The sequence below is a fragment of the Empidonax traillii genome, unplaced genomic scaffold, assembly GCF_003031625.1.
Source record: "Empidonax traillii isolate 1590-97213 ecotype Southwest subspecies unplaced genomic scaffold, ASM303162v1 scaffold170:size2694500, whole genome shotgun sequence".
Lineage (NCBI taxonomy): Eukaryota > Metazoa > Chordata > Aves > Passeriformes > Tyrannidae > Empidonax > Empidonax traillii.
The window spans coordinates 609978-637910 of NW_020955363.1; the positions used below are offsets into that span (position 1 = coordinate 609978).

The following is a 27933-nucleotide window of genomic DNA, read 5'->3' on the forward strand; positions in this document are numbered from 1 at the left end:
AACCTCTACTATAATCTGTGTGAATAGGAAGCATGTGTTTATAAGGAAGTTAGTGCAAAGGAAAGGTTGGAGTCCTCCCAAAATGCACAACCAAATCACTCCACAGTTGACTCCTACTGTTAGAACAGTTGAAGCAGTTCCTGCAACCCTGGGACTTAGTGGTGCCGTAGTTGTACTGTGAGGAGATGCTGAGGGAACTGGGGTTGTTTAGCCTGGAGAAGAGGAGGCTCAGGGGAGACCTCATCACTTCTCTGCAGCTACCTAAGAGGAGGTTGTAGCCAGGTGGGGGTTGGTCTCTTCTCCCAGGCAACTATCAGTAAGACAAGAGGGTATAGTCTAAAGCTCTGCCAGGGGACGTTTAGGTTGGATATTAGGAAGAAACTCTTTACAGAGAGGGTAATCAGACATTGGAATGGGCTGCCCAGGGAAGTGGTGGATTCTCCGTCCCTGGACGTTTTTAAGATGAGACTGGATGTGGCACTGAGTGCCATGATCTAGTAACCACGGCAGTAGTGGATCAAGAGTGGGACTTGATGATCTCAGAGGTCCTTTCCAACCCAACTGATTCTATGATTCTAAATATACTCCTAATGCCAAAATCCCTGGGCCCTGGTTTGGCTGTGAATCTGCAGTGCTGTTCTTGTGCCCTGCTGTGGACTTACTTCCCTGCCATCTTACCTTCTCTCCCCAGTCTGGATGTTGCCACATGTGTATTGTCTTTCAGCAGTGGGAAAAGTATCTAGCCTTTCCTCTCTGTTGGAAGTGCTTCTAATGCCCCAGGAAGGTGCCAGAGCAAGTTTCTGCCTCTGCAGGGTCCTGTGATCACAGGGAAGACTTAGCTGAGCTTAAAGTCCCTTAGAAAGGAGAGGTCAGGGGGTGGAAAGGGAGTGACTGTTCCCTGTATCTTCTGTCATGGGATGATATACTTCAGGTATATGACCCAGCCTCCTAGTTGGGTTACCAGTTAATGAGGCAGAAGATACCTCTACTGTGGTTCTCAGAAGCCTCACTTATGCTTATGTGAAAAGTTTGTGTAGTATATTGCGGAATTAGGGGTATGATAGTTTGGGTTTTTTTTTAATCAGTTATTTGTAGCTTTTTTTTATTCCTTAAAGGAGAAAATAACACTTCTGAGGGATAATTTAATAACTCTGAAAACATTCTGAGCATCTGTTATTTTAATATAAATTCTATTACAGACAGGAATAAAGCTGATATAATTATGACACTAATGGAGTTAGCTCAGTGAAGGAATAAGAGGTCAGGTTTGTTTCTCTTTTTAGGGTGGTTAGAAGTTCTCTGTATCCTTTCATGGCTTATAAACTTGCTTGAGGAATGACTGTCTGAGGCCAAACTGTAGGTTCTCCTCAGTATGGCATTTATAAGAAATCTTCTCTTTCTGCCCCTCCTGTACACAAACATCACCTGTAAGCAGTTTCGTTTTCATGCTACAGCCTCCCCCTTTGACTGTGTCTCCCGCAGCTTGATAATGTATTTCCTTACTCTAGTGAGAACATTGTAATGTTTGAGGTTTCTTTTCCCTCATGTTTGTTTAGCTAAACTCAGCCCAAAGAGGGAATACACAGATACATGTCCCTTCCCCTCACACCAAGAATTAACATGTAACCTTTGCTTCTAGAGGAAGACAGGCTAAAAAGGCATCAGCTAATTGTTATCAGCAGTACATCAGTGAGATGCACCTTGGTTTAAAAAAATAAATATTTACTCCTCAGCCACAGACTCACTCCAGTCAGCCTTGTCAGATATGAGGACCTTGTTTCAATTACTAAAAATTTGAAATTATTAAGGAGTAATCTGACCACACAGTCATGTATTTGTAAGAAAGACCTTGCTGTAGGATCATCTGTTTAATAGTTTGTGTCTCAGCTGAACTGACAAGTCTGATGAAAATGTATGATTCCTGTCAAAGTAATGTTGGTTTTTATATTCACTTTGAAAAAAACATTCCTCGTTGCTCCAAAGTTGGTGATTTTTTTTTATTTAAATCCTTTTATAACCCATTCATAACTGTTGACAGCAGAAGAACATCTACAGAATACAAAGTAGTCAGCACAGAAATGTTTGCAACTTCCAGCAAATTGCCTTGTGGTGGTGTGATAAGCAGAAGATGGAAGAGTTCACAGTAGGTTGTTGTGGAATGTTTTTCATAATACATTTCAAACAGGAAATAAAAAATCAATACTTGCTCTGGTTTGGTTTGGTTTCTTTGTTTGTTTTGGTTTTTAGCTCACTTAGTTTAACAAAGACTGTCATGGTCTTTGTTCTAATAAATGGCTAATAAAATGGCTGTTACATAAAATGCCTCAGGAAAACAAATAAAAAGTACTAAATTGGCACTGTAGCAAAGGCATTATTGGCTAGTTTTGAAATTATCAAAGCAGCATCAGGCAAAGGCAAGCAGTTACAGTAATATCTCATTCTCAAAGGGGTATGAATTGATTCTAAAATTCCACAAGAGTCTGCTTTCATAAATATTGGTTATAACTGGTTAGAATATTTATACAAGAGTTTTTAAAAAGTCTCTGACACATTCAGTATTTGTTGTTTCACCTTTTGTTATCACCAGTATGCACTGAGAGTAAGTGCTATCCTGCTCATATGCTGCTATTGGTTTATGTTGTTAAGATGTCTGCTCTCTCATCTAAGATCTTATAATAAAAAGATGTAACATGGGTTTGTTTCCCGAAGAAAATTTGGTAATTTCTAATATCCTGTCATTTCTTATTTGTATTGTCTTCTTCGCTCCCTCACCTCAACTGCTAACACGCATATGTGCTAAATGCCTTTCATTCAATAATCACTAGTTAAATAGTTAGAAATAGGTCAGGAGCTGAGATTTGAGCAGATGTGCAAACACTTTTTAATGTCAAATGCTCTTGACTTAAAAAGACATTTGACAAGGAAAGGGTGAGATAAAGAAATGCACTCATATCTTTTTTCACTTTTAAGTGGGAGAAAGATCGTATAGAGATGCCAGGTCACTTACAACATCATAGTCCTCTCCTTTCTTGGAAATTGAATGTAGATCTACTTTTTCTTAGATGCGGATCTAAACTTTTTCTACAGTTCAAGCCTCTTTCTCTCTTGGACACTCCTGAACTGGTGAATAAACTGCCTGAGTGTTTATGGATAGTCCTCCCTCAGCAATACGCTGAATAAAGTCCTCTTTTGCTTTCTCGCTGTGTTGTTGCCTAGGGGAGGAAGTTGCTCCCCGTGTCATCTTTCTCTGTAAAAATTTGCTGCTACCAAATGTCTTATCAGCAAATTTTCAGATGATCCCTTTATATATAGTTTGACATTTTTGTTACACAGATTAGCATCATTTGCCATGTGAAGATGCTATTTGAACTTAAAGTGAACCAGTACATGTTGGGCCACTGTGATGCTGTTTATTTTTCCTCTTGTGAAGTGGAAAGGGTCCCAGATGTGCTGCCAAGTAGAGGGGTTTTCTTTTTGCTTCTGTAGGATTGGTTTTTTGCCCTGTTAACATGCCTTGCTGCATTCTATAAACAGTCTTGTCTTCTTGTTGCAGCTCTCATCCTTTTGCTCTTTCTCAGAGGGCAAATGACATCATTTCATGGAATCACAGAAAGATTTGGGTTGGAAAGGACCTTAAAGGTCATCTAGTTCCAACCTCCTGCCACGGGCAGGGACACCTTCCACTAGATCAGTTGCTCAAAGCCCCGTCCAACCCCTCTTTGAACACTTTTAGGGATGGGCTTTCCACAACTCCATGAAGCCCTTAGGATGGATACAGCCTTATAGTTCATGCTGACTTGGCTCTACAGAAGTATTAGAATATTCTTTTGTGACTGTGGCTATGGTCTATCTGACTGTAATTTGCATAATTTTAATCTAGTAGATTAAAAGTCAATGAAATATTTTTCTAGAATCGTCTTCTGGTGATGCCTTGATGCAAGGCAGCATTGCATACATCAAAGTTTTACCTCCCAAGTATATTGCTGTGTGTGGCACTGCACATAATATGCACACACAAATGTAATTATAGTCAAATGAAATGTAGGAATGTAGGAATTGATGCATTTGTTGTATTGCCCATTAATTATGTGACCTAATGAAGTGAATTATTTTAAATGGCTTACAAACTTTAGAAACATTTTTCCAAGACAGGAAACCATTTTTAGAGTACTTTATTTCCCTATCAGTGTGGTTTCTAATCATTTTGCATGCTTTGATTGGCAATTAAAATATAGTTAAATGGCTTGAGACCTTCATGTTCTGAGTTGCCCTTTGGATTACTATCTTCAGGGGAAGATACTTGTTTGTAGATGAAGATTTTTATGAGATGGAAGTGCTAGAAAAATGTGGTCACTTCATATAATGTGATAGAACTGTTGTTCTTGGTTTTCAGGGAAATTTGAGCGCACTAACATTTTTTAAATCAGACACTTTTTCTCACTTTCAGAAGAAAGGTATTCACTGGCAAGAGGGTGTTGAGCACTGTGGTCTAGAAAAGGATTTGTAATCTCAAGTGATTTTTTTAAAATTATTTTGTGACAGATGTATCTCACATTTTATGTTTTCTATCCTAAAGGCAATCATTCTTCCTGCTGTCACAAAGAATGTCCTTCTGTGCAGCACAATAGGGATGACAAAACTGATTTCAGTCTCAAGTTTAATTCCAAGGTGAAACTTGCAGTGAGGTGGTAATGAACTTGAGCACACGGTTTAGATTATCTCCTGCATGCTTATACAAATGCTCAGGCACAGTACAGGTATTTTCCAGACACGGTTCTGCTGAGACTGTTTGTCTCTTGAGCAGATGAAAAACTGAAATTTTGTGCATTGCTTGTTGTTATAGTTGGTATAGTAAGACCATTTGGAGTTCAGCTTTTAGGTTTGAATCAGATCTACCTAAATACATACCCAAAAGAAAGATGATCATTGTGACTACCACAATGAGATAATTCTAGGAAATAAGACAAAAGAGACTGATCCTCTGAAACAGAAAGTGATCAAACCGATTAAAACCATTCTGAAAGCAAAACTCAAACATGTTTCAGAATCCCATCTGTGCAGTGCAATGAGTACTGTGCTAATAAAATCCACCATATCCCTCAGATTCTTTGAATTTGGACATGTGTGTCTTTGCTAAAATATTGGCTTGTGCTCCTATGCTTAATACACTCATGGACAAACAACCTTTACTGAATTAAAAGAGAAATAGGTCTAGCAAAGAACTATACCAGCAAACACTGACTGGAAGTTTGCCATCAGAGGTCTCTGGTGAGCCCTGTCCCATCCCCTGCTCCAGGCAGCCACACCAGCTGTAATGCAAGTATGGAATGGAATGCACATCTTTACGATGCTGTGATCAGTCTTTCCTGGCCACTTTGTTATCCACTGACAGTCCACACCAATAGTTAAATTGAAAAGCACCCTCTCCCAATGCATTCAGTTTTTCTAGGCAGCGTTGAGGTATCAAACCTTCCCAAATGTGGCTTTCTGTAGCGTGGATTTCACTGATCTCTGTGGTAACGTGCAACTGGATGGGAAAATGAGCCCACACTGGGGTAGCAGAAGTCAAAAGGCCTTTTTTCGGAAAGGACCAATATCTGATATTACTGTGGGCTGCTTTATGCAAATACCACAGCTTCGTTATTACTGCACTACAAAATGCATTAGGCATCCTATTTCTGTTGTAAATGAAGCAATGTATTACCTCAATAGCTACTTTTGAAGCTCTCTGCAACCTAAAACACAGATGTTAAAACTATTGGAACTAAATGAATCCCCTCTGAATTGTAATCTTTGAAGGAGTTTTTTTAATTATAAGGTTTATTAAATGAGATACATATTACAATGGAGAGGAAAAAGTCAGATGATCTTATATGGCAAAAATAAAAACTTGAATCTTGCTAACCGCACTCCACTGGGTATGGAATGCCAAAAGAAAAATAAAAGACATTTAATCTTGTTGCAAAGCTTAATGTTCTGTACCACATTGTAACATAGCCCAAACCAGACAATTGCTTGCTCATAAATCTCTTTTTTTTTATTATTTTATTCACATTATAGAGAAAAATCAAGAGTGTCCTTCAAAAATACTCTGTCGTCAAGTGAGCTTGAAAGTTTATGTTGTTAGCCATCATGTTCAACCATATTTATAATGCTGGAGAGAAAATCTGAGGCTTGTGTGGTTCACTTTTTAAGCATTGCAGCGGCAGGGCAAGAATAGAGTTGGAGATCATAAAGCTCTGTGAAAATGGGGGAAAAAACCCACTGGGCAATTAGCCATGGGAGATTTTTTTTTTTCCCAAAGCCTGTTGAATTCAGTGCAACACTTATACAGTCAAGCTTTTTCTATCATAAAACTTTAGATATCTATTGTATGAATGCCTAGTTAAGAATTCATGTTCCCAGCACTCTCCTGGTGGGATGCTCAGCTACCTGATTTAAGGGCTCTGAATCATCCTGTGGATGTTCCAGAGATGTATGGGAAGCCTGGGCTGCTAAATCTGGCACCCAGTGACTTGCTGCTCTGGGTTAGGGAGTATACCATATGTTGCCTTTTAAAGGAGTTGGATCACATCTTGCAAGTATATTCTGTAGCTGTTCACCTAAGTAAAATGAAAGTAGGAGGGCAAAACTTAGCATGAGGAAGATTTTGGTGGCATCAACACGCTACCTGTTGTACTTTTAAACATCAACTTGTCACTAGACGCTGATTTATTTATTATCGTAAGGTCAAGGGAGCCAGAAGTTATTATGTATAGGAAGTTAAAAAGGCACTGTAAACTGCTGTTAAAGCTTCAGCTGCTTCAATATATGGGCTGCTTTCTATGTTTGTCTGCTTATGCAATAACTATTGCTTGCTTTGAAATAAAGGGTAGAAGTCCACTTTTGTTACCTTGCTTGCTTATATAGAGAGTAGTAGCCATTGAGCAATGTGATTATAGTGCCCTTACCCTACATTTCTGTTTATTTTTGTTTATAAACTTTTTATTTTGAGAAGTCTTCTGGACAAAGTTACTTCAGCTTACATAATTTTGGCAACACTGAATTCTGCAAATATTTAACCATTTTAAGTAGATAGATATGTAGAAGTTGTTTTTTTCAAAAACTGCTTCAGTAAATGTTCCTCTAATTTTTCCACCACTGTGATTTGATGTATTTATTTTTGGAAAAGAACATATTTATAGTCAGTATTCCTAAGTAACAATATGCAGCTCATTGTTTGAATGAATTAGAGGGAGATGAAGCTTTCTAAATAAAGTATGCCCTCTTTAGGGAAGCAAATGCTTGGTAGATAACTCTTTCCTTGTCCTCAGGTTGTTTGTTACTCCTTCAGTTGTTAATTATTCTGTACTTAGGAAAACCATTATTTTTTCCCCGAAAGCTCTAGTATCTGTGAGCAATTCCAGCTTGGGATGGATTATCATGTTTTCTATTTTCTACAGTGTTTCTGCACATATTTTATTACTGTGTACCATACCTGGGAAAATGTCATTTATTATTTCATGCACCAAAACATTCTGTCTGCATTGATGTACACGCTTGTCTGACAAGTGCAGTTGCTGGTCTGCACTCACATGCCTTTAGTTTTGTTTGAATCTCAGATCTGCCACCATTAAGGATTCACACAAGGAGCAAAACCAAACAAATTTAGTTCAGGCCATTTTTACTACTTGTTTGCTTTAACCACATTGTAAAAGACTAAGAAGGATATTATTAACCACGTGGTACATGAACAGTCCCAAGCCAACTCTGTCCCCCGTGTGTATATTAATGAGATAACAAGAGACACCTGTAGCTTGGCAGTGATAATTTTTTTAAATTGCTTTTGCTGTTTAATTGTAGCTCTTGTGTTTTCTTGATTTTATTTAAGCTGGCTGCAGCAGCGTGTTAGTACCATATTATGGAGTTTATTTTTAACAAACAAAGAATTAAATACTAATAAAAAGAGTCAAGCATGATTCCGGAATGCTTCCCATTTATAGACTAGACTCCAATGAGATGATGTGAAGTTGATTTAGTTTTTAATAAAGGTTAATTGAGAGTAAAGCTGTGAGAATGGTTGAGATCTTTTTTAAAAAAGAACATTGCATACCTGTCCATATTTATTTGTGTTCATGGAAGAGGGTAATTTAAGCAGTTTAAAAGTCTTGGACTCTGCTGTGCTCTTACCAGTGCAGTAAATGTAATCTAAAGAGGGAAATTGTTTAGTTACTAGAGGCCTGTAAGTGCTGTCCAGCAGCCACAGAAATGCGGTATTAACTGAAAAAGAAGGAGAGCAGCAGCCTGCTCAGACTTTTGTTGTATGGTGGCTCTACTTTTTCGTAGTCCATTGGCCATGAGCAAGTCCTAGAGAGGACTGTGAGCACTGACACTTCTCACCTACCTGGAAAGGCAGTATCATTCCCTGTGAGGTTAATGTGGCGTGAGTTAGAACATAATTGAAGGACATTGCCATTTATTACAAATTAAAGGGGAAGCAGAATTCCTTGCAGCCTGACATTGTGACAGGAATTTGGGAAGGAAGAAATGTTTCTAGTTAACAACCTGTGTGCACCGTAGATTTTTATATGAGCCTCTAGCTCAAACACCTGAGGTATGGGAAAAAGTGTTCCTGTTTTTCCTAGTGAAAACATGACCAGTAACACGAGTGATACCAGGATACAATGTGACTCAGACTTGACTGTGTTGAGAACTGCAATTCTTATAAAGAGGAGTGTAAAATTGGAGGTGCTGAAATTGCCTCCAGCACGATCTCATTCAGTGTTGTGTTCTAAGAACACTGAAGTTATTTCAAAAGACAGAGGTTTTCTGCAAAATTGGAGCAATGTTTATCTAAAATGGAAGCATCAAGAGATGATGAAACAATGAACTGTTTCTTAAACTGTTTTTTTCCAGCATGGAAAATAGCCAGAGTACATAATAGAGTAGAAAAATGCACTGCAGACAGAGATAACTCTCCACCATCTCAGTGAGGAAAGATTTATGCACTTGCTACCTTCTGTGTCCCATCTTGGGGAGGGAGTGAGGGAAGGAAGGAAGGAAGGAAGGAAATACTTCCATATTGCTACTGGCTTGCTGCTTCTTCAAAAGACAGTAATAATAGATGGGTAAGTTTCTCCACAAAATCATGGAAGTTTCCAATTTTGTTTGGAAAAATGTTTTGTATTTTTCATAGTAAAACACCCTCTTTTCCCAATTATAAGCATTTTCAAAATAGCATACCTTCTGCTTGCAAGTGACTGCAGTTACCGTTAATGGAAAACCCCATGCTGTACAGCTTTGCGGTTGCAAACATAGCTTGCTGAACATGTTCTTGGGAACATTTATACTTAAAATATCTGTGTCCCAATGACTCCAAAGTTTAGGGAATTGTCAGAGTTCTGTAGATGTTCCCAAGGCATTGTAGCAGTAACTTTGGTAAGAACATTTCCTCACCACTGTTTGTGTATTGGAGAGAACACAGTCTAAAATACAGAAAAAAAAAACCTGAAAAAAAAAGAATAAAATAGTATGTATCTGATTGTTCAATCCAGATCAGGAAGTAAATTGGTGCTTGGCCCACCATTAAGTGGTATTGGCGGTGTAGTGAGCTCCTCTCCTGTTCAGGGAGTCCTGAACACAGTTCATAGAGCTAATTCTGAGAGCTGCACCTTTGATCTTTGGCAAACTGTGAGTTATTGTAGCTGCACTGAGCAAAACCATGTCCTTCAGTTCTTTGTAACAGTAAGAGAGATGCAGCATTATTATAGAGAGAAAGATATTTGCACCTGTGCTATAATTTATTTACTCCTGGCTACTGGCAAAGACTTAATGATGCAGGAGGTGAACACATGGCTTATTGAATCTTTGGTCTCCAGTGGTCTCAAGTCTTCCAAAAGTAGTTTTTTCTGGATATTAGGGTCAAAACAGCATGGGATTTCATCTCTTCACTCTCCCCATCAGTGCAGTCCTATTTTTACCTAAAAATTGATGGTCTGTGCTAATATTCTCTCTCTCAAATATGATGAACTTACTAAGAAATCTGCAGTAGCATTCAGCATAAAAATTTCCTTACAAATGTGAGTAGCCACGACAAACAAAGAGCAAAGACTTGTATTCAAATATATTGTTTAAAGGATTTCAGCTTCAGTCCTCCTTCTTGGTACTTGGGAAAGAAAAGTGCTTCCTCCTGAGAACAGGCTCCAAAAAACTTTGGTGTTCTTCTAAACATATACTAAAAGGAAACAAATAAAGACAAAACAGTTGCATCCATTCTCCTAATTTCCCATAGAAAGGGTTTGTTCCTCAGTCTCTACATACTACCCATTAACAGAAAGGACAACAAATGAATTCAAGGCACTTCTTAAGAATTTTAGTTGACCTTGTCATTTGCTCTGAAGGAAGGATGGAAAACACAGTGTGTTTGGGATTCAAAAAGAATTTTGCTTGCATTTTGTAAAGTTCTCTGAAAAGCAATTTGCTAAAGAGAAGAGAAGGTGGTTTATTGATAGGATTATTGGGATGCAATTTCCAGGTTGCTAAAGTCTTGCGTCTCAGCCAATGCATTTTCAGGTAGATTGTTTTGGTTAGCTGCCTACCTAACCTAAGTAGGGCTGCATTTTTTTGTTCCTGGTGTGAGCTAAAATCAGATTTAGTTGCTTTTTTTTTTTTTTTTTGTGATTGGGGAATCTACGTGTGCACTAATTCCCCTTGTATAACTATACCCTTGTACTGCGTGTGGTACTAGTGCTCAAAGAACAGCTGGGATTGGAACAGATCAGATCTCAAACTGTCAATGTGTTTTTTAAAAATTGTATCAGTGTGTTTGTTGAAAGTAAGTAGTGAACTGGCATTATTTAGTTGAAATGGAATAGTGGTTTTCAGGTCTTGCCTGTGGTTTATGACTCACACATTGCTTAATTCCATGAAGAGATTATGTGAATTGGTGTCATTAATCAGAAGCAATCACGTTCCTCCTTTTGTATATCTCAGACTGAAGCTGCAGGTAAAAACTGGTGAGTTACAGCATTTGAAGTCATACTTACTGCTGTTCAACACCTCCCTCACTTAAAATGCCCCAAATTACAAATTCACCATAGATAAAGTGATCCTTTGTTTACACCAACAGTTCCCTGACCTTAATTTTGCCATCCTACCCACAGATTTGAACATCTAGAAATTAATGTCAGATTTTAAGCATCATTCTTCATGCATGACTGTTTACTTGTACAGCAAGCCCTTTCTGCCTCTTAAATCAGCTTTGCCACTTGTCCTCACTATGAGGAAAAAAAGTAAAAAAAATCTTTGCCAAAAGAAAAGGGATGATTCATGAAGATTTTTTTTTTTCATGGTCAACAGAGTGTATTTAAACCTGATTAGACATATGAAAGAGAGAATTTATCATGGGTTTATGTTTCACTGTGCTGTGTGAGCTAAATGTATAATCACATCCTTAGTAGAAGTTCCTTGCTATGACAGAAACAGACTGGAAATCAGTGTGACTCACTAACCAATTACACTATACTATAACCTTATGGAAGGGAAATGCCATGGATATTCAAAACTTACCTGAAGGTAAAACCTGTGGCTTTCAGTTTGGTTGTTTTCCTGCACAAAGATGTAGATCACATTTGCTTTAGTGTTGGTTGTGCGTTGGACTGCATTTCAAGCCTTTCAAGAGAAGTTTGTCAGGAAAGATTTTACAGTTTTGTCCTGAGAATTTCCCATATATATGTAATCCTAATACTTTATGGAAGAGTGTCTAGGAAGATTATTAGAATCGTATTTTTTGATAGAAAGAGAAGCCTTTGTAGAACTGATGTGTAATACTGCACAGCACTATTGGTAAATAGCAGAATGAAACAGCAAATCCTTTGCTTGAAGGATAATAGAGGTGAAAATCATGTTTCAAAAACTGCTCGGCTGTCTTGATAGGTAAAGAATCTCTCCTGCAAACCCATCACTTCTCAGTTCTGAAGCTAATCTCTCACACAGTCACCAGAATGACTTTGCAGGACTTGAAGCCTCTGCCCACATTTGTAAATTAAAAACCACTGGGGATAGATTTTAGAACATAATCTTAGGAATTTTATTCAGTGAAATTATTAAATATATACTGGCCTTATTTTGGCAGATTTTAATGCACTCTCAGGTGATTCCAGGGCAATCTGTGAGTCGGCAGGACCAAGGGACTGTTCCCAGCTGGTGGCATCTGGTTGTCCATTTTGACAGATAAGGGGATATAGGCACATAAAGTCAACTTGATTTTGCTGTTCAGCTGCAGCGATAGGCAGTTGCTGAGAGTGGATTTAAACTGCTAATATAGGTGTCTTAAACACACTAGTGATGAAAATGGGTTCTGATTCTAACTGGATTTATATATATATATATATATATATATATAGTTTTCACTGTACGAATTTTGTCAATGTTACTTTTTACCACATAGTTACTCTTAATTGGGGGGGGGGGGAAATATTCTTGCAACCATTCCGTATCAGTCACAAATGAAAATATTAATTCTTTTGTGATCAGCAGAGATTTCTGAAATGCAGAGATTAATACTGGTAGAGATGTATCTTGTCAAACATGTTTTGATATTATCCATATGTTTTATGCATAGTAGATATAAAACTTGAAACTGCCCTTTCATGTATTTGTCAGAACTAATTGTATTTCAAAAAACCTACAATATATCTAAACATAGACAAACAGTAGGAGGTTTGCTCTGTGGTAACCCAACAATTTTGAGACAGGATGAGCCAAACTGGAAATTTTTCTGGGTGGTTTTTTTTTATTTTCAGATCTGTCTGAAATGCTATCTAAACAAATTAAAAATGTTTTAACTTGAATTTAGTATTTCAGCATTTTTTCTTTGACTTTCTCTAAGGTAGGACAATAATGAAACAGAAATTGCTTTCATAAACAAGAAATCAAAATAGGTTTCTCTTTGACCTCCCATCTTCTTGGTCTGAAACTGTCAGGTACGATCTGATGTCCTGTACTAATTTTTTTCGGGAAATTTATTGTATGTCAAACAGTAATCTAGCTCTAGCTCTGTTTTCTAATTTTGTTAAATAATAAAATATCTAACTTGGCAACTATTTTTGTTATTTTTAACTGTAATCATGTGAGCAAACAAATGGTGCTTTGATGTTTTGTCATTGCTTACTAGTAAAGAATAGGTAAGCATGTGGGTTTGTGCCTTTTTTTAAGTATGGCTATTTTCCTAATTTATCTCAGAATTAATTTGATGTCTTACTCTTAATCTAGAGAAGACATACAATAAATTGTGAGTGCCTGGTTCTATCTGGAAGACTCTATGACTTTCAGGAAAGAGCAGGATTTCAGGGAGGTGTTTCCATAGGCCAAAGCTGGAGTGATTTGAGCTGTTTTGTTGCCTGCAGGTGCAGGATGTGCCTCTCTTTCACTTTCCCTGGGAAATCCCAAAACAGCTAAGATGATAAAGTAGGCTGAAAATTTGACTTTCAATGTTATTTTGTCTTCAAGGAGACAAAGTAGCAGAGGGAAAGAGCAACTGTGTAAATAGAATTTTGACTTCAGCATTCCTTCCAAAGAACGCCTGTCTGCCAATGTTATCATATAAGACAAAAGGATTTTCCTGGATGTGGTTGTGTGGCTGTAAGACCAAGTGTCTCCTTGCCTCTTATGGAATCCTACTGCAAGATAGTGTGTTTATTAAGCTGTTGCTTCTTACTGAACCATTATGGCCTGTCCATAGCTATGCTTAAAATCTGTACCCTGTCCACAGCTGAGCCTCCAGTAACCCTGCTGTTTCTGGCCACCTTTTCAAAATGGACAGACTGAGAACCCATGGTAACAGTGATATAGTTCTGAGCTCAAAATAAAACTTAGTTACTGTATATTAACTGTTTTTCAAGATCTCAATGTCATATCACTGTGACTACATCATGAATCTGCTCCTTGGTCAAAGTTGGTAGTCAAGCCTCGTGTTATATGATGTGCTTTCCTTTTTCTTTTTATTTCGTAAACAATCCACTAGTAAAGTAATGTGTTATAACCAAACAAGGGACACGAAAGAAGTAGGGAAATAGAGAATACCAAGCACAAGCTAAAAGAATAAGGAAAAAATTTGCAGTACAGAAAGCAAAACAAGAAGAGGAGGGTTAGTATGTCAATTTGATAAACGGATTACACTGGTTGGTTGGTTGGTTGGTTGGTTGGTTGGTATGTTTAAGAGAAGCTGTCTCCAAATCACTGAATTCCTCAGTATTCTTAGATCTGAGACTGCTCATCAGTTTCAGCAATACTGGTTGGTTTTTTTGAACCAAGATCGTAGGATCACATAAGCAGCAAAAATTGATTGTAGATCTGAGGAAAGAATTGTGAGTTATTGACAGCAACATGCATCAGAAAAATTCTAAAGGTTGTTGATATAATTTCTCTGATGGTCCCCTTCCTATATCTTCCATTTTGAAACAACACAGAAACATTTTTTATTTTTTACAAATTGTTGGAGGTTTTATTGTATCAACTTCATTTTTCAACATAAAATTTTGTTGCCCAATATTCCTTTATGTGTTTTATCTGAGCTCTGCTCTCATACAGAACTCCTTCAGGACTAGGCTGAGACCTGTTTATTTCTTTCTGAATCATGTTTTATTCTTCTAGATGTTATAGTGCAGCAGTTTCATAAATGCTAGGAGATATTCGCAAGGATTCCACCTTTTCTCTTTGGAAAAAGTTAAGGCTATCTTCTAGAACTGTAGTCCTGCACAGTCTCAGTTAAAAAAATTGATTTTCCTCTGAAGCATTTCAGTGAATTGCAGTAACATGTATAATGTGGAAATAAAGCCACCTTCACTCCAAAAACTTGTTTAAAGAAGCTGCTTTTTGAAAGTTATGGATTTGACTGTCTTGAAATAAAAACAACAGGTAAGTAAGCACAGTTGTGTAGGATCGAGAACTGTTAGAAATCCTTTCTATTTGAAGAAATGTCTCTGCTACTACTGTCGTATGGGATTCAAGAGAAGCATCTCACTTTTGCTGTTTTTCTGTGTCAGCACTGGCATTTGACAAGAAAAGCCCAGCAGGCCTAGAAACTGCTTGCTTGAGTCTGTTTGCAGAAAAAGGAAAGTTCCCATAAAGTACATATGCAGTAGGACATGAATTCAGACTGAAGTCACCACTAGCACGTGGGATCCTTGTCGATAGAAAGCTGTCTATCTATTCTACCTGAAGAACTGCTTTAGAATACTTTACCTTTTCCAGTATCATTAATAGCTAGAGCTGGAAAAGCTCTATTAAGAGAAGCATTACCTAAAGTGTGAAAATGCACCTCCTCCAAAAATCTTGCACAGGGATGTCAGTGTGACTGATAATCAAAACCCAGAATGTGCCCTTGTATGTGTGTTTGACTCTGTAAGGACTTGAGGGGCTTTTTTTCTCACACCATTTTCAATGTCTCTGCTTCACTGCTTTGAGGTTCAAACAATTTATCATCTGAATTTAAAATCAATAGAAAATACCTGTTGTTTTGCCTTTTTCTCATTTCATAGGCAAGCAGCAGCATCACAATAGGAGTTAAGGATGGCAAAACATCAAGTGAGATAGAAGGCAGGCTGAAATGGTTATATCATCATTAACGTACAGCACCCTTGGCTTGTACGATGTATTTGTGCTGTGTTGTAATTCTCAAATGAACAATTTGAAAGTAAATGAATAAAAGTAGTATGATAGGCTAGAGGGGTGTTCATGACTCCAGATGTTACAGCCGTAGAAGCTTTCACTATTCTTCTTTAAATTATGTGTGTTTGTGAAATAGAAACTTGCTGGATATTTTGTGAATCTTTTCCCTTCCCTTTGGTGTTAGTTTAGAGCTGTTAGAGTATGGTTTGGGATGGAGAGAACATGCAAAACTGTGACTATAACTCCACACTCTAACATATAGCACTCTGTTCTAGTTGTACTGTCAGTCAGAAGCCAAATAAATCCAGCTGGCATGGCACCAGTGAGATTCATGCTGTTTGCAGTAAAACTTCCAGAGGTTTTGATGAGCCAGGGGAAGCAATGCTGTGCTGCTGACAGCTGAGTGTAGGGCCTTGCTTTGCTTAACTCTATGCATTAGTCACTGGGGAGAACACTTTAGGAGGTGTGTTTGAAGACGTTGTTACTGCAGTGCATTGAAAAGTATTAGCAGAGCTTAGCAAGGCATCTGACCATGATCAAATATCCCTCTTAAATTAAAAGCATGTTTAGCTATTCTGCTCAGCCTGTTCTTAGGTAGCTAATAATGGAGTTAGATCCTCTTGCTCTGTTTTGAGGATGTCTTATTGAATCATGCATAGAATGATGTGACTAATTTGTGGAACAGAAGTCCCTGTGTATCAGCTGTTCACTGTCGTTTTCCTGGGGGGAAGATAGAACTTTTTATGTTGAGACACTCTGATCATTCTTTTCAGTATATCAAAAGAACAAATGTACTGTAGGCTTTTCTATTGGGAAAAAAAAAAAAAAGCATAGAACAAGTGGCTTTTATCTGTATTTCCATCATTACACCTGCATAAATCTTACTGATGCTAATAGGACTTGTGGCAATGTAGATAAAAGTCATGCTGTCAGTGAGATGTGGAACACAACAGAACAAGGCTCACCACAGAAGTAGGGGGGGTTCATCCCTGTAGGGGCAACCTTTATTAAGTGTGTAACTCAGCCTGCTCAGAATAAACCACTGGCTTGCAAAGCTAAGGCACTCCAGATTGACATAACCAACATGGTTAATGCAGTGGCTTGTGCAAACTTACTGAATTCTCTGCTTTATTGCTGCCTAGATGGATTTTTCCAGAGGGAAAGAGCATTTGGTCTTTGCATCCACTCTACCACAGGCACACATAATGATGTCTGTGATGGAAGACACCCAGGGAACAAACCAAAAGCACCTGGACTTTGCAGCTGGAAAGGAAGAGATAGAACTGAGGGTTGTTAGAGCTCTCAATTGTGGGCATAATGGGGGTAAGGTGAAACCAGCAGGCTCACCTCGAGGACTAGAAAAGGGGTGAGGGTGCAGTGCAAAAGGATCGAAGAGGCAGACCTGTGTGATCCTGTAGAGATTAAGAAGGAAAATCAGCAAGCAGTGTGTTTTTAAAAGCACATAGAAATACATGATAAGGGAGAACATTAACAGAGAGCAATATGATCTCTAACATCATCACTGTCAGCAGAAGAGGAAGGAAGTTCTAGGGGTGGACCCTAGGACAAAGGCATTGACTGGTGTAGTCTGATGCAAAACACAGAATTACTTATTTTAATATTGACGAAGTCATTATAACATGCAGTTAGTTTAATTCCTTGACAGTTTCTGAGAGAAGTTTGTCTGCAATATAATTTGAGTTCTGCCCAAGTTCTATCTGTGGACACTTGAAATCTGCAGACCAAATGCAGCAGACACACTGATGCCAGTAATCGTTTTGACCTAGGGGCAAATAATAGGGATTTTTATCTTTTATTTTGCTGTTTAAAATAGCATGTGTTATCATCTTTATTAGTGTAATATACAGATTGAATGTTTAAAGCAAAGAATGAAATTAAGAACTTATTACAGGAGGTTTGCTTAAAAGGGAAATTGTAAATGCAGTTCTTGCACCTCTCTTGCTATCCAAGTTCAAGGAATTCAACACTGCCTTGTAATACAAAAGTCAGAAAGGCACGCTTTCTGTAAGATAAGGTGACTGCTGCTGTCTTCAATGTACCCTTCTTATTTTACCTGGGGCTGTGAGATATTATCTTTACTTTCTGACAGACTCTTTATGTCTGGCAGCATTTTCTTTCTTGAAAAAAAGAGCATACTTGAGACACGTGCTTCTGAAAAAGTACTGTGTGGTAATCTTACATATTTTGATCTTCTCAGGTCCACAGAGAAAAATGGAAAATTATCTTTTTATCACAGGATATTCATAGCAAATGAAAAAACAAAGATCTTATCAGTCCTTACTGCCCAAAGGAAGTCTATGGACAGGACTTCTGAGTGTATGCAAGTAATGTTCGGAGGCGTTGAAGAGCTGTAGTTGAAGTATGTGTAATTCTACTTGTAGAGAAGCTGCCAAGACTACAGTAAAAAAGATTAGCAAAGTATCCCTGCTGCTCTGGTAGGACAGTGACAGCACAATTTCCCCCTAAGCAGATTAGTTCCTCCCTGACTTGACTGGAGAGGTTACAAGTTAATTTACTCACAGGAGTGTAAGTGCAAGCCTTTAAATGAAAAGAGCTGCTGTTGACTTCAGAACAGAGTCACCAGCACTGATGAATTTTTTTGAAGTCAATTTACCATCATTTAAAACTATTTTAAAATAGCTGTTCATTTTTTCAAAAGAGAGTGTGTGCACTTTTTATTTCTGCCAAAAGACTTCCTAATGGATAATGAAGCAGGACTGAAAAGCCTGTGAACACCTTGGAGACACTATTTTGTCAGTATTGCATTGTGGCATATTCATGATCTTTTTTTCTTTGCTTCCTTTTTTTTTTCAACATCCTAATTTAATTTCTGTTTGGTGTGTGTGTTCATTTTAGTGATTAGTATAGTTCATCTCATAAGTTATTTAATGTTAACTTGTGAATACTACTCTGAGGCTCCAAGCAGGCTTAATATCATATTAGCCACCTAGTCATCGTGCTTCCCATGTCAGCTTGAGAACAAAATAAATATGTTGGAAGTACTTAGCATAAATCTGTTTCTTCAAAATGTGTAGTTTCACTTTTTCAAAATACCTACGTGTTGGCTTTCTTTGCTGTTTAAATGCTATTCTATCTGTTCCTAACTTCCCCTGTTTAACAGCAGACAAACCCAGGGAGCACTGAATGAATCGGATGATCCCGAAACAGGCTGTCTAACTGATAACAAGCCAACTTCTCGACACTTCTATCCTGTCGCCTTGCTGCTTGTCAGCTCACACTTGCTGGTCGTGTGGCTTATTTTAAGTCTTGCTTTGCTATTAGCCAAATATCAATAAACTTCACTTGTGTTCCTTTCTTTTCTACAAACAGCAACAAACTAACTTTAGAAAAAGGAATTATGTTGTAATATTTCTACAGTCTCAGACTCCAAGGATTCATCTTTAAGATGCAAATGTCTGAAATGTACTGTGTTTTCGTTCTTTCTTTTTTTCTGAACTCTCTACTATGCATTGAGTGAATTGATTTGCTCTTTCTGTTCATGGTAAAGCTTTCCCACTGTAATTAGCGCAAAGAAAGCGCACTTACGATGCTCTCACTGTATAGAAAATGTGGAATCCTGAATGCTTGAACCCCTCTTTCCAGAGTAATTAGTCTAACAAAAAAAAAAAAAAAATTAAAAATGAATTTGCACAACACAAACTAACCCCTAGACAAATATGGCAGGGTGGTCGTTTGTGAGACTTAACTTTCATTGTGTTTTTTTCGTTGTTACTAGCTGATGGGATTGGTTTTGTTTAATGAATGGTTATTACTTTGCTACAACTAACCCCTTTCTGTAGAGTAACTAAATGGAATAGCATCGATTCTGTTTTGTAATGAAATTAACCTGTTTGTAATTGTTGCTTTAGTTGCTTTTGCTTTCAAGACACTTTTATATTCTTTTTAACAAAGTCCTGTTTATGTCTTGATGCACCACTTTGGCACTTGTGACTTTTGTACTGTATGTGAACAAACATCCTTCCTTTATAAAGCAGAGAGGTGGATTGGGCTGTTTGAAAAGCCATTCTCTCTTTTTTTTTTTTTTTTTTTTTTTTTTTTTTTTTCATTGCAAAGCTGAACATACAGGAAATGAAACAGAGATGAAACTTTCCTTCACAGATCTCTAGGGCCAGACTTAATAAAATGCCTTATTCCTAAAATACGCATTTTTAGGGCAGTGTATTCTCGCACATATATAGCAAACAAATTTTAAAAAAAAAAAGTATGAAAAGATTTAAAAGTCAAATATATTTCTGGAATTAGAACAAAATGTATCATTAAAGTATTTAATTTTTTTTTACTAAACTTTAGACCTCAAGGGCAAATATATTAGGGGGAATGGAAAATCTTATCACCTATTTCTGAGGGCAATAACTGTACTGGGCCTGGCCTTGGATTTAATTTTGTAAGATGTATCATCACTTGTGCAAAACAAAAAAATGTAGAGTTGAATCTTTGTTATTTTTACTTCAACTGTTGCTGAAACTCTGCAATGAACAATAAAATAAAGCATATTTATTTATTCTGTGTTTCATGAAGTTGTACTTTTTCCCCCTTTCACTAGAGAAGGATGCCGCATAGAGAATGTACTGAAGAATGTCAAATGCAGAAAGTATGCATTCAACATGATACAGCTGATGGCTTTCCCAAAGTACTACAGACCTCCAGAAGGGACATATGGAAAGGCTGACACCTAAGTTTAACAAAAATGTAATCAGGAACATACATCATGCTCATTAGTGAATATAACAACCGCTGTTTATGACTTATTAATTGGGAATGTATAACCAGCTGAGGTGTTATTTTTACCGGGTTTTATCATTTTACATTAAAATAACTCTGGTTAGTCATTATGAACTAAAATACCGTTAAAAAGCAATGGACTGGATATTCTCAAAATCAAATATATTCAACTCATTTTTGTGAAGTTGAAGCTCAGTATGACTCATAAGCCAGCTGGAATTAGTTTTTTGAGTCATTTGATGAAGATTAAGAAGGGAAATGGCATTTGCTCTAGGAACTGAGGTTAGCAATCTGGAAGGTGGCATTCTGACTCCAAACCAAAACCTGATATTTGATTTAAGGGGTCTCTAACTGCTGGAAACAGTGTTTTCTGGAACCAGCAGAGCACTGAGGTCTTGATCACTAATTAAATCCTTCACAGAAATGTTTATGAAAGATGCTAATGTTAATATCTGGGATAAATATAATTTTGGTAATTACATTTAGCTTCTTTACATAATATGTTTTTAGTAATTGCAGCCTGTAATTTCAGTAATTCCATTCTGATTCCCTGCAGTTCATTTGGATGTATCATTCTTGACTTTCTGTACCACAGCCAAATACCACTTATTTCACTTTCAGATAAATCACACTGAAATCAAGGGGATTAATTCTACAAGTAAGGTGACCTGAATTTGACCTCCCATTTACTGTAAACCCTTAAAAGTAAATTTTCTTTAGTAGTAGGGAAAATGGGTTGTATGTACAGGAGTTATATCTTTAGGCTATAAAAACATGTATGTTATTACAGAATCTAAAATAAATGTTGTATTTATGAGTAAACTGCTGTATTAGGACTAGTTAGCCACTGCAGATGATTTATATCAGATTTGTAATGCTGCAGGTAGACACTCTAGGATGAAGAACTATCAGCTTTAAAAATTAATGTTAATGCTCTGTGAGTTTCTGTTAGTCCTGAAATTTGTCTTGCAAAGAACATTTGTGTTTTCTAATTGTTTCTATTTATTACCTCCTTCAGACTTCCAGAGAGACATACAGGTTAAAACCCCCAAGAATTCACTGACTCCAAGTATTACTGACCCTTATGTCATTACATTCATTTTCATATCTAGAGCAGAAGTATGAGAAATTTATCCTAATGAAACTGCCCTGGGAATTTGAGCATCTGTAGGAAATTGTAATTGCCATGGATAAAGAAGTTAATGTTTCCTTGCTCCTATGGAAGTCAAAGAAATCTTGATACACCATGAGTTATAATTTGTTCTTTTTAATCCATTAATGCCCATTACTGGGTATAAATCTGTTACTATAGTAGTAAGAATTTAAGAGCTCATTTCTGCAAATTCTATTTGGGTGATCACATGGAAATGGTCTATCATATGGCTAAAATTAAATCCATTTTTTATATATGCAAGATCAGGCTTTGGGGCTTGTAGGAAAACATCTGAAAGAGATCCTTGTTCTACTAATTTATGACTTCAGTGGAGCCAGAAATTCACCTATACAGTATATTAACTAATTGGAACTTTTTTTTTATCAAAGTAAAGTAGGCAATGTAAATAGTGTTTTGTTGCATTAGTTTTTTTATTTCTATTATATAATGTACTGTCACTAATTACTTCCTTGTTCTCATAATGTATTACTTCAGTATCTGTCAGAAGAGTTAGCATTGCATCAGAGATAAGCTCAGACAGAGGAGAACATAATGCCTTGAATTTTTCTTGTCATGTACCAGTAGAAGTGAGCAATACATATATGGATGACTGGATGTGTGCATAAATTAGCGTTTGGGTCTTTAACTATAACTTAGCTGATCTGTACAAAACTTCTTTGTGGATTTACGGAACGTAAAGCTTCCTTAGGAAAGTAATGTTTTGTTCTGTCAGGTTGTCTCACTAGCCCTCACTATCTGCATGTTTATTATTAGCTTAAAAAATGCTGCATGTGCAGTTTAGAGGTAGTGATAAATTCCTCATACATCTCTGAAGCAACCCCACAGGTGTGCAGCAGAAAATGCCAGCCTTCCCACAGAAATTCTGATACAACCTGTAAAAGTCTGCGTGGGGATGGTATTTACTGGTTGATACTATGGGTATCTTTATCTGAGTCCCATGGGCATTTTGTCAAGTTCAAAATATGAAATCATCTAGATTTTCTTATCAGGAACATAGTCTTTCAAGTGTTTGCCTCAGCATTTTAACCCTACTTGGGTTCTAAATTATCACTACCATGTTACTTTCTATCGTGAATGTGTTTTTCACATTGAAGCCACGTTTTTGATGAGGAAGAAGAAAAATGGGCACGGGATTATTGTCCTTTTCATTTTAACAGCCACTCACCGTATGTTCTTTTGAAAATAAATAATCTCTAATTTGCTAAAAATAATTAAGAAAAAAAACCCCTAAACTCACATCAGTGGGCTGCGGTGAAACTTCACTGTGCTTGGGCCGTTACAGAAGAGTAGGGTGGGTTTTTTGCTAAATAAAAATTTTCAGGCAAATTTTTTGATTAGAACATCTTATTGTAGGTGACAAGACCCTTGTGAAACCTGCTGGTGTGGTTCCAACACTTTTGGAAGAGACTTATTGCCTTAGCGCTGAAACGGGCTCAAATGTTTTGTTGTTCTGCCATTGCCTGCTAGTGCAGTCCATGAAGGCAAAGGCTGTGCCATCAGCTGAGATTTCATCTGATCATGGATTCAAAATTTTTGGGTTCTCTGGTTTGCCTTTTATGAAGGAACAAAAGGTATTTGTTGCAGGTTGATAGTTACATTGCTTGGAGCATTAGTTACATTACTCTTTGTAGCAGCTGCTTCAAGCCCTGTGCATTGTTTGAATGCCTAACAGGACTTAAATCATCCCTGGGGTCTCACAGTCTTGTAGCTCACTGTGAATATCAGAGGAGTAAGATTAAACAAACTATTTTTTATAAGCAAACTCTATTGTCTGTTTTGCATAGGGTTAAGGTAAGCATGCTGATTTTGGTGGTGGCTTTGCAGAAAATGTTACATATCTGCTCTCTTAAAACATTTGAAAGAGTTTGTAAGGTACCTTACCTTACCTTTATAGCTTACTTATTATAAGGTATAAAATAATCTACCTTGAGAGGAGGGCAGTTCTCAAGGGCTAAAAGATAAAAATTCAAAGATATGTCTGGCATCTAAAGCCAAATCTTGTCTTTCTCATAGGAGATATTATTTGTGGAAATAAGGTCATCAGGATCTGTCTTGAGAAATCCTGAAATAAGGGCTTCTAGCTTTGAATATTTTTACAATGCACTACATGCTTATATGGGAGTTTTGTACCACAGACTAGTGTCTAACTTGAGAGCTAGTATAAAATACCTAAAAAAATAAGGAAAGTTAAATAATTTTTTCTCAGAGATGATTGTAATATTCTTGTAATACATAACATGCATAGGCCTGACATTATTGGGCAGGCATGTCTTTTTTTCTGAAGTCTTCTTTTGGGGAACTGAAAATATGTTCTTGTTAATGTTTATACTTTGGCTTTGGAGCAATTAGGAAACAGAAATTTGTTATTATGTTATCTGATTTTTGTCTGTGTGAAGCTGTGTATTTTGATGGAATACTAGCAATGTCTGTGGTATACAGATCAAATAATTTAGGTGGACAGCTGAAACAAAATACTAACTGAAAAAGAACCTTAATGAAGTCCTTTGCAATGTTAATTTTTGTACTGTCTGAATTTTGCCATTACATAAGTGAAATAAGGAAATTAACACTTTCTGTGTCTAAATCAATCACTCCTGATGAAAATTCACTTATTTGCAATGGAATAAATTGTAATGGTATTCTAAATCTCCACTAGTAATTTAGGAATAAAGAAGTGCAACACATCATTTTGAAGCCCACTGTATAATATGCCTATTAAGAGTTTCAGGAAAACCTTTTATTTCTAGATCAAACACAAGTTCCATGAAATCCTATGGTCCATTTATAAGAAGCAGAAAAGGCAGTAAACATCAACTGGTGTAATAAAGAAAGAAGTTGCTTTAAAAACTGCAGCAAAATTACTGGCGTGAATTAATATATGTAGTCAGTTAATAGTCTTAAACATATATTCTGTCAGTTTGCTATATTGTAAACTTGAAATCATTGATATCTATGCTCTTTTTTTGTTGTAAAGTGTACTGTATAGGCAATGCCATGAAACGTGAATTTGCTTCTTGCTTTTTACTTCCTTGCAGCTTAAAAAGCAGGTGTTTACAATGGAAATGCTTTAAAATAATTTGCTGCTCTTCAAAACACAGACTTACCTTGTAAATGGCATGTTTACCAAAAAAAAAACACACAAATGCTTTTTTACAGAAAAAAAAAGATAGAAAAAAAGAATCCCAGACTTCAGTCTGTAGAACATTGCTTTTTTTCCCTTAGTCATGCAACACATCGATTGTTGCATTGCCAGAGCATTCAGCTTTCACTCTGCAGCACTCAAACATTTATTTGCCTCTTTCTCTCATAGCATCTGCTGAATAAGTAATGCAACAGCCATGAATTTCATCACGATACTCATGATTCGACATTAAAAAACTTGCATTTGCTCAGATATGAGACTTAATACTTCAGGGTAAATAAAATAGAAGACACTTGTGAGCCAATGTATTTGTATTCCAAAGAGCTTAAAAGCCTAAAACACAGTGATTGTGTGCTGACTGGGAGAAAGAGTGAGAGGAGGAATCTAACTGTGATAAGAGAGGACCTGGGTCTGCAGGGTTTGGCATGATGGGATTTGAACCATTCTGCTCTTACTTAGATCTCTAACTGTTGGCAGTGGTGTTTGGTTACTCTTTCCACACATGCAAAGTACTTTAAAAGTTTTCAGCATTTCTGTTCTGTTTATGTATGGTCTGACTTTAAAATTTCTAGAATTCCAGATTACTTTGGTACTTGTTTTCCTTTTGTGTAGCTGTCCCTTGTAATGTTCCTGTCTTACATTCTGGAGCACACAGGGCTATGTGTAAGCAACGTTAACAGGGCTTCAGTCCATAGCATGTGTTTGTTCAGAGAAATGAAGCACAGTGATAGCAATTCAATGCTTTTTATATTTCAGACTTATCATTTTTGTTTCATTGCTGTCTGTAAGCCATGTCCATTGAACACTGTGTATATATTTTTATTTAAATAAATGTAATGTTTATTTTTTATGTTTCTGACTTTTTTTGTTTGTTATTCATTTTTCATTTTCATTATGGTGGTGTTGCCCAGAGGGCAGGTTGTGCATGTTGATGAGAGTGGGTTTCCCTCCCACATGGGTCAGTGGAAGCCCACTCACAGCTCTTGTCGCTGCTAGGAAAAAGTATTTAAGAAAAGTTCAAAGATACAACAGTTTAAAGCCTGCAGTGGCCAAAAATTAATTGTTCCTAGTCTTACTGCAACTTTCACATCAGAACCAGGTGAGTCCTGCATTTCCTAGTTCAAAACAAACAAAACATTAAAATGCCCATAAGGAAATCCCTTTCACATAACTGTTGATCTGTAGAGAGTTGTTCAGTGTAACAGGTGGAGTCAACATCTTTCATAATGAAGACTATTAAAAAGGTGATATGGCATGCTTTTTCTGGTATTATATCTTCACCATCCCAATGCTGGACCTTGGAAAGTAAGTATGAGTTGCTTCTTTGCTGGTTTTTTTTGTCATGCTGTTGATATCTAGAGTTGTATGATCTGTCACCACAGTGGAAGGTAAGTTCCCCATGGTTGGCTGAAATAGACCTTCTTTTTGAGTGTATGATAAAACATGGCTCACCTTTTGTACTATGATTAGAAGGTTGTTGCATAATTTACTATCTCTGTTTGTGTGCTAGCATTTTTAAGTGTTTTAGTGGGGTATATTCAGTGAGATGTTAATTACCTGCAAGGTTCTTGATAACCTTTCAAAAGCACCGGGAGCTAATGGTTATTATGGAAATAAGTTAAAAAGCTGTTAGCATTCAGCCTAGGAGTTTTGTCTCTTACTAATAAAAGTGACAGTCTTAAAATTCCTTAGTCTCACTTTGCACGCTTATGGGTTTTATCTTGCATGTCAACCGGGTATGCTTTTTTCTCATGGCACTGTAAGAGAGAAAAGGAGAAAGACCGTACAGCTTTAGTGAGATGATAGAGTAGTGTGGTAGTAAAAATGTTTTCTCCAATTCCCCTTCCAGTGTTACTTCAGGGAATGTTTGAGTAGCAGTGTGATCTAATGTCTCTGAGCTATAGTCTGCGATGTTCGGCACTGGGCTGCCCATTGTTGATGCTAAGAGTGTGTGTACACAAATGCTGCTTCTGCTGGGCAAGGCAGTGAGAGCTCTCCTGTGCATTTAGTGATGAATCTTGTGGGGATCACAACCTTTAGTAGTCCTGTGACAGCTGCTGTTAGTGGAATTAAGGGCTGTAGGGTTCTAGATGCAAACTGGGCTGTGTGCTGTTTGCTTTGCCCAACTAAACAGACCCTACGTGTTTCTGTGTACAGTCCTAACCCACTACATAAATGTACTTGCCCTACTGCAGAGAAGATGTTTGATATTATTAGAGAAGTAGATGTAAACTGCTTCTAAATAAGCTGGGATAAGAAGTTGAATTCAAAGACTAGCTGAGATTTTTTTTTACACATATGTGTAGGTGTATATAGGTACCTATTATATTTACACTTTCATATTTTTGTCAAATACAGTTTTACTGTTGGAAGTGTTTCACCAAGGATAGGTTCACATGAACAAAGCTTTAGCAGGGCTTGCAGCATGGCTGGTGGCATATGCTGACTCTAATGGTGAAAGCTGCTTCTGGGGAAAAAACAAAAGGGGAAAGAGGAAAAGGAAGATGTTTCCCAGCAGCTCTCATTGGGGAGTGTTTCCCAGACCAAGTCTGTCATTCTTGGAGTTTGAAGAGCTCAAGCCCTGGCTGGCTGTTCCTGGTCCAAAATGTTATCACTGACTGAAGTGGGGCTCCATTACAGCGGTTCTGCCTGCCCACAGGTTATGAGCCTTGGTGCACGTGTGTCTTTGAGTCTCTAATTAAAACCAATGACTTCAACCAAAGGGCAGGAAGAGGAGGAAGGAAGGGGCTAATTCTGTCCCAGCAGCAATCAGTTTGCTACGTGCCTGCCCCAACAGCAGCAGGCTGCAGGTGCAAGGCTGGGAGAATAACAGCATAAGAACAAGGGAAGAATACTGTTGTGCTCATTTTATCTTTCCCCAGCAAAGTCCATGTGGATATTTATTTTTCATGAAATAATAATTTGTGATTGCTATAATTTACAGGACAAAGCAGTTTAAACTGCTGACTTGAACAGAATTAGAACAACTGTCATACATAAGCAGAGCAGAATTCAACCCTCGGGTGATACCACTCCTTTTAGTGTAAAGCTTCACACACTTTGAAACACAGAAAAGTTTAAAGTCTGATCCTGAATTTGTTATTCACAAGCAAAGAATCAGAAATGGGGCACTGGAGGTGAGAAACTTCAAGGATCAGACTTTTTGAGAAGATCCAGAAGCATTCACATTCCTGAACTTTCATTT

At 37.3% G+C, this 27933-nt stretch overlaps 1 protein-coding gene across 4 annotated transcripts in view; it reads left to right on the forward strand.

The window, feature by feature from the left end:
• INPP4B (inositol polyphosphate-4-phosphatase type II B) overlaps nt 1-23226 on the forward strand; it is a 336440-nt gene extending 313214 nt beyond the window's left edge. For 3 of the 4 annotated variants that reach the window (XM_027885672.1, XM_027885673.1, XM_027885674.1), the window contains one exon: nt 18791-18965. In XM_027885672.1, the coding sequence (XP_027741473.1) occupies nt 18791-18965 (175 nt within the window). Of the gene's footprint in view, nt 1-18790; nt 18966-20233 lie in introns of those variants that run through there. The other variant, XM_027885671.1, reaches the window with a different exon arrangement.
• The last annotated feature ends 4707 nt before the right edge of the window (nt 23227-27933 follow it).